General features: G+C 38.5%; 1 protein-coding gene across 1 annotated transcript; it reads right to left on the reverse strand.

Moving 5' to 3' along the window:
- Positions 1-6,236: 6,236 nt before the first annotated feature.
- On the reverse strand, positions 6,237-7,181 carry LOC114040853 (olfactory receptor 2K2). Its single transcript, XM_027859059.1, has one exon. The coding sequence runs from the start codon at positions 7,179-7,181 to the stop codon at positions 6,237-6,239; it is 945 nt and encodes a 314-aa protein (XP_027714860.1).
- Between the last annotated feature and the right edge of the window lie 366 nt (positions 7,182-7,547).

A 7,547-nucleotide genomic window follows, 5' to 3' on the forward strand; every position in this document is an offset into this window, starting at 1 on the left:
ATAGATAGATAGATAGATAGATAGATAGATAGATAGATAGATAGATAAATGGATAGATGACACAGGGTGAGTTGAAGATGGAAGGGTGATATCTGGAAAATAAAATTAAGGGATGAGAGAGGATTATACTGGGAGAAGGAGAAAGGAAGAAGTAGAATGGGGTAAATTATCTTACATGAAACGACAAGAAAAGGCTTTTACAGTGGAGGGGAAATGGGGGAAGATGAGAGGGAATGAGTGAATCCTATTCTCACAGGATTTGGCTTAAGGAGGGAATAACATACACAACGGGGTATGGAAATCTATCTTACCCTACAGGAAAATAAGGGGGGAAGGGGACAAGAGAGCAGGGGGTTGATAGAGGGGAGGGCAGATTGGGGGAGGGGATAATCAGAAGCAAACACTTTTGAGGATGGACAGGATCAAAAGAGAGAATAGAATAAATGGGGGGGGTAGGATAGGTTGAAGGGAAATATACTTAATTTTTCACAACATGACTACTATGGAAGTGTTTTGCATGACTACACATCCATAACCTGTATTGAGATGCTTGCTTTTTCAATGAGGGTGAGTGGGGAGGGAGGAAAGGAGAAAATTTGTAACCCAAAGTTTTAAAAACACATGTTAAAAATAAAAAAAAATATTAAAAAAGAGGATTATATATGAAACTGTCCATCTCTATTAGGTATAGCTTCCTATTCTTTTAAAATATACAATAAAGGGGCAGCTAGGTGGCGCAGTGGACAGAGCTCTGGACTTGGAGTCAGGAGGACCTGAATTCAAACCCAGCCTCAGACACTTGACACTTACTAGCTGTGTGACCCTGAGCAAGTCACTTAACCCCATTGCCTAACCAAAAACAAACAAAAAAAAAAAAACCCCCCCCAAAATAAAATAAAATAAAATATACAATAAATTAAGCATAAAACTTTAAAAGCTGTCCTGCTTGTCTGTGATTCTTTCTGTTCTCTTTGGTGCATTTTAAAAGATACTTCAATGACCCATTTTTTTTTTCCTTGTTGGCTAGTGTGGAAGGTGGAAGATGAAATGACTAAGCTTCTGAGTATTACTAATTCTTCTGAACATATGGATTTATTAAGCGATGCATGGTAATTACCTGACAAACTGGGACCAGACCTTCCTCAGCTTAGGCCAAATACACGGGGAGACAGACTTTTTTATACATTAAAAACAATTAATCAAATAAGGTCAAATAATTAAAAGGAAATAACCCAGATACAACATTAGATAATCTGATTTCTAGTGGGATGTGAGATTAGAGACTTTCTAAATTGGGAGGAGAGAGCAAATAGGCGCAATTCCCTGAATTCAGAAAAAGAGGTGTCCACTTCCCCTAGCTATCTATAAATAATTTAAAAAAACATTGAAACAATAACTGATTGATCAGTATGTGACCAGTTTTCAGATAAGACATATGGGTTGCTTGAGATGTGTAATTGTGAGATAATTCCTTGCATCAGTCTTTGGGTCTGACTGGGTTTCTGGTCAGCATAACTTAGGTCCTTAGTTAAGCCTCAATTTCCTTCTCTCTCCTACTCTCTCAATTCCCAAGTTGCTTCTCTCTCCCACTCCTTCAACTGAAAATAAGAAAAACAAAACTTTTGTAACTCGTATGTATAGTCAAGCAAAATAAATTCCCACATCATTCATGTCTGAATGTATGTCTCATTTTACACTGAGTCCATACTTCTCTGCCAGAAGGTGTGTAACTTGCTTCATTATTGGTTCTATAGAATCATGGTTGATCACTGATGTTTTTCTACACAATGTTATTGTATAAATCGTTTTGCTGGTTTTACTCCCATCACTCTATATTAGTTCATACACAAGTTTTCTCAAGGTTGTCTGAAGTCACCCTTTTCATCTATTTATAACACAATAGTACTCCATCATATTAATATACCATTAACTCAGCCATTTCCAATTTGATGGGTATCCTTTAAATTACACAAAAACTGTTGCTATAAATACTTTTGTATACATAATTCCTTTCCTCTTCTTTGATATCTTTGGGGTAGAAGTGGCAGTACTTTCATCTCTTTGACCCATTGGTAGTTTAGTGGCTTTGTAGACATTGTTCCATACTGCTTTCCAATTCACAGCTCCACCATAGTGTGTCTGTTTTCCTGAGGCAACTCCAATAATTGTCCTTTTCCTTTTTTTGGTCATCTTTGCCAATCTTATGGGTATGAGGTAGAACCTTACAGCTGCTTGAATATGCATTCCTCTAATTATTAGTGATTTAGAGATTTTTATATATGATTGTGGAAACTTGAGTTTCTTCCTTTGAAAACTGCCTGCTCATACGATTTGGCCATTTATGATTTGGAAAATGACTCTTGTTCTTATCCATTTAAATCAGCTCCTTATATATCTTGGATAAGAGAACTTAATTAGAGAAATTTAATTTAAGTTTTTTTCCCCTTAGTTCACTGTTTCCTTTCTAATTTTAACTGCATTGGTTTCATGTATGCAAAACATTTTTAGTTTTATCTTCCATGATTGTTTCTATTACTTACTTGGTCATGAATTCTTTGCCTATCCACAGTGAGATACTTTCTTCTTTGTGCCTCTAAATGGTTGATGATGTGAGTTTTTATAACTAAGTCATATATCTTTATAGAGTTTATCTTGGTAGATAGTATGAATGTTGGTCAATACCTAATTACTAGCCAAGACTAGAAGGAAAGGGGGGAAATCTTATAGACAGTTTCTCAGGTAAAGGTCTCATATCTCAAATATATAGAGAACTTCATCAAATTTGTAAGAACATGAGTCATTCCCCAACTGATCAATGATCAAAGCATATGGAAGGTATTTTTTTTTCCAGTGAGGCAATCGGGGTTAAGTGACTTGCCCAGGGTCACACAGCTAGTACATGTCAAGTGTTTGGTCTGAGGCTGGATTTGAACTCAGGTCCTCCTGACTTCAGGACCAGTGCTCTATCCACTGCGCCACCTCGCTGCCCCAAAGCATATGAACGGGCAATTTTTGGATGAAGAAATCAAAGCTATATGTAGTCATATGAAAAATGCTCTAAATCATATTGATTAGAGAAATGCAAATTAAAACAACTTTGAGACATCATCTCACACCTATTAGATTTGCTAAAATGATAGAAGGGGGAAACGACAAATGCTAGAGGAGATATGGGAAAATTAGAACACTAATACAGTTAGTGGAATTGTGAACTGATTCAACCATTTTGGAGAACAACCTGGAATTATGCCCAAAGAGTTATAAAACTGTGCGTGCCCTTTAACCCAGGAATGCCATTATTAAGTCTGTTTCCCGAGATGATCAAGGAAAAAGGAAAAGAACCTATATGTTCTAAAATATTTATAACAGCTCTCTTTGTGGTAGAAATTAAAGGGATGCCCATCAGTTGGGGAATGGCTGAATAAGCTGTGGTATATGAGTATGATGGAACACTGCTGTACTGTAAGAAATGATGAGCTGGTTGATTTTAGGAAAACATGGAGAGACTTCAATGAAATAATGAAGAGTGAAATGAGCAGAACCAAGAGAAGGTTGTATACAATAACAGCAATATTGTTCGAAGGAATAATTGTGAACAACTAAGCTATTCTGAGTATTATAAATATTCAAATCAATTACAGACCTATGAAGGAAGATGCTATCTACCTCCAGAGGAAAAAACTGACAAATAGAAGTATGTTTAGTATGATATATACATGCATACACACACACACACAAACACACACACACACACCCCTGTGTCAAATGGTGTCCTTCTCTATTGTGAGGTGGGGAATGAGGGAGATAGTTCAGAACTTAAAAATGTAACCATAAAAGACATAAAACTAAATTAAAAAAAAAAAACCTAATTACTGTTAGAGTGCTTTCCAGTTTTCCAAGTGGTTTTTGTCAAATAGTCTTTACTGCAGTAGTTGGAGTCTTTGCACTAAACCTGATTTTCGTAGTTATTTTCTTTCCTTCTTTAGGAACTCACATAGGGTTTGTCCCGTTATCTATTATAAGTGCTCATATTTGTTCCATATCATTTGATTGGAGGAATATAGTCCACCCAACCCTAGTCAGTAAATGAAGTTAAGTAAATTGCCTCAGGTTACCCAAAGTAGCAGAGCTGGGATTCAGCTTTGTCTCCCCAGAGTTTAGCACATAGTAGACCTTTAATAAGTGATGCCTGTTGTTGACTAGAGAGGTGCTAAACAAAGTGCTTTGTGAGGTCCGGGGACACAGCTATTTCTAACCGCTGGAGGCATAAGAAGTGTAGAGTAAATGGGAAGCTGGATCAGGGAAGATTCTGTGGAGAAGGGAGGAATTCAATAGACAAAGTTGGGGAGGGAACAAATTCTAGGCATAGAGAATGATATGCACAAAGGCAAAGAAGGCAAGCACATGTTATTTTGCAGGGCAAAGAGCACTCTAATTTGACCAGAGCAAAGAGTACATGGAGGAGAGTAATAACCAATCAAAATACATTTATTAAGCATCTATCTTATGTCAGACATTGTGCTAATCACTAGATACACAAAGACAAAAAAAAACATTCCCTGCCTCTGAGGAAGTTAATGGGGACACATTTATACAAAACAACCACAAAGCCAATACAAGGAAGCCTTAGTGTGGCAGGCACTAGCTAGCTGAGGAGACCAAGAAAAGTCTTATGTAGAAGGTGGCCTTTGAGGTGAATCTTAAAGGAAACCAGGGATTACTAGATGAAGAAGTGAGGAAGGAGAAAATTCCAAAAATGTGGGACATTTCAAATACCAGTATGCAAGCATGGAGATGGGATATGGAATGTTCCACGTGAGGAATACCAACAAGGCCAGTACGGCAGCACGACGGAGTGTGTAGAGGAGGTGGGAGAAGAGTATGGTTTAAGGGGAATGGAAAAGTAGGATGAGGCCAGGCTGGAAAGATCTTTAAATCATAAACAGGAAAGTTTATCCTCAAGGTAATAGGGAGCCACTAGAGTTTTTTGAGCAAAGAAGTGACGTGATTGGATTTATGCTTTAGGAAAATCACTTTGGCAAGCTGTTTGGAGAATAGATTGGAGCAGGGAGAGATACCATTTAGGAAGGTATTCCATAGTCCAGGCAAAAAGTGATGATGGTCTGCACTAGGACGGTAGCTATATGAAGAGACAGACGGGCTCAAATGTGAGAGGTGTTGTGGAGACAGAAACAAGAAGACTTGGCGTTGTATGAATGAATATTTGGGGCGAGTGAGTGAGGAGTCAAGGATGACACCAAATTTGCCAACTAAAAAGACAATGGTGCCCTTGACAGTAATAAGGAAGTACAGAAAATGTGTGGGTTTGAGAGGAAAGATAGTGCATTCTGTTTTGGACATACTGAGTGTGAAAGACCCGCAGACATCCCTTTTGAAATGTCTAATAAGCAGATGGTAATGCAGGATTAAAGGTCAGGAGAGAGACTAGGGCTAGAAATCTAGATCAGGGAATTGTCTAGAGATCATAATTGAACTCCTGGAAGCTGATGAAGTCACCATATGAGAATGAGATAAAGGAGTATGGTGGCAAATTATAGGGGACCTTGAATGTCAGGCAAAAAGAATATGAATTTTACTTGAATTCATTGGGAAAGGCATCCTAGAGGCAGTGAATTTTGAGCAGCAAGTATTTTCTAAATGGAGGAAAGTCATGGAATGGAAGACACAAAGCCATCATAGTGAACATTACTGCTTATATCCCTGAAACAAAAGAAAAATAAACAGAAAAGCAGAAACTAATACATTTGCATTGGAATTTGCTATTCTGTGTTTAAACAAATATTCCATCTCCTTATTAATAATTCACATTTTTATAGCATTTGGGATCTTACAAAGTTTTTCCTCACAACAACCTTGTGAGATAGGTGGCATGAATATTATTCCCCTCATTTAACAGATAACTGAGACCCAAAAAGGTTAAGGGACTTACCCATGATTGCACAGCTAGCAAGCATCTGATTCAAACCAGATCCAACATTTTATGACAAACGTGATCCCAGATCCAGCATTTTATTCTATGACAGCATACTGCCTCTGGGTACAATATATATCATTTATATTGTAATACTGACCTCTTTTGTCATTAGCTCACAGAATAAATGATAAAAGGTAGGGTTTTAAGTGTTAAATGACTTTCTCTGCTATTCCTAAGAGTAGCTATATTAGGGTGATCTACTCCTGCAGGTGTGAAGAGATGCTACCCCAATCAGAATCTTTCATTTTTTTGACAAAGGAGAATTTCTCCTCAGTAGCTTTTTTGCAGCCTCTTTGACCTCCTTATTCCTCAGACTGTAGATGATGGGATTCAGCATGGGGGTCAGCACCCCATAAAGTAAGGAGATGACTTTGTCTGTTTCTTGTGAGCTTGCTGAAGAGGGCTTGAGGTACATGGATAGGGCAGCCCCGTAGTACAAAATCACCACAGTCAGGTGGGCTCCACAGGTAGAAAAAGCTTTGTTTCTTCCCTCAGCTGAGTTAATTCTCCAGATAGTAGAAAGGATGAAAAAATAGGAAATACAAATTAAGAGCATGGGAATGGGAAGGAGAAGCACACTGACCGCTAGCATGACCATGTCAATGAGCAAGGAACTGCTGCAGGCCAGTTTCAGCATGGCAAGAATTTCACAAGTGAAATGATCAATCACATTCCCACATAGAGGCACCCATACCGCTGAGCTTGTTTCTAAGAGTGCTGTGAGGCAACCTGTTATCCACGACCCAGCTGCCATCTGCACACAGACCCTTTGGTTCATGACAATAGAGTATCGCAAGGGGTTACAGATGGCCACGTACCGGTCATACGCCATTACGGCCAAGAAGACACACTCTGTGGATCCCATGGCTAGAGAGAGATACATTTGCACAACACACCCCGAGAAGATGATCGTTTTTTCTGTGGCCAACAAGTTCACTAGCAAAGTGGGAATAGAGGACGATGTGTAACAGATGTCCATGAAGGAAAGGTTCCCTAGGAAGAAGTACATGGGGGTGTGAAGGTGAAAATCCAGGACACTAATTACAATAAGAGTACTGTTCCCAAGAAGTGTGATCAGGTACATTACCAGACTAAATGCAAAGAGAACCATCTCTAACTTTGGATATTTAGAAAATCCTTCCAAAACAAAATAGGTCCAAGTGGTGTGATTTTCTCCTTTTATCATTTTTCCTATTTCATCTGTAGATATGGAAAGAGGAGAACATTTCATAATGTTTAATTTAGTGACAGTAAATTCAGTCCTCAGCAAGGATCACTTCTCTAGCTTATGTAGAATTTGACTGAAAAGATTATGTTAAATGACAAAGTTTTGTTTGCTTCACAGCCTGGCTCTCATCTGCATCTGCAGCCTTTCTAGTCTATACTCAAATCCCATGCACTCTACAATTCAGCCAAACTGCCTTCTTGTTTTTCTTTACATACAAAATTTCCTCTACAGTCTCCATGTCTGCACAGACATATCCATGCCTAGAATACATCCCCTCTGTGTGTGTGTGTGTGTGTGTGTGTGTGTGTGTGTGTGTGTGTGTGT

The sequence above is a fragment of the Vombatus ursinus genome, unplaced genomic scaffold (assembly GCF_900497805.2).
Source record: "Vombatus ursinus unplaced genomic scaffold, bare-nosed wombat genome assembly UNPS02014158.1, whole genome shotgun sequence".
Classification (NCBI taxonomy): Eukaryota; Metazoa; Chordata; class Mammalia; order Diprotodontia; family Vombatidae; genus Vombatus; species Vombatus ursinus.

What these genes read in the sequence shown, in the direction of transcription:
- LOC114040853 (XM_027859059.1), bottom strand. Translation starts at nt 7,181, where the DNA reads ATGATAAAAGGAGAAAATCACACCACTTGGACCTATTTTGTTTTGGAA.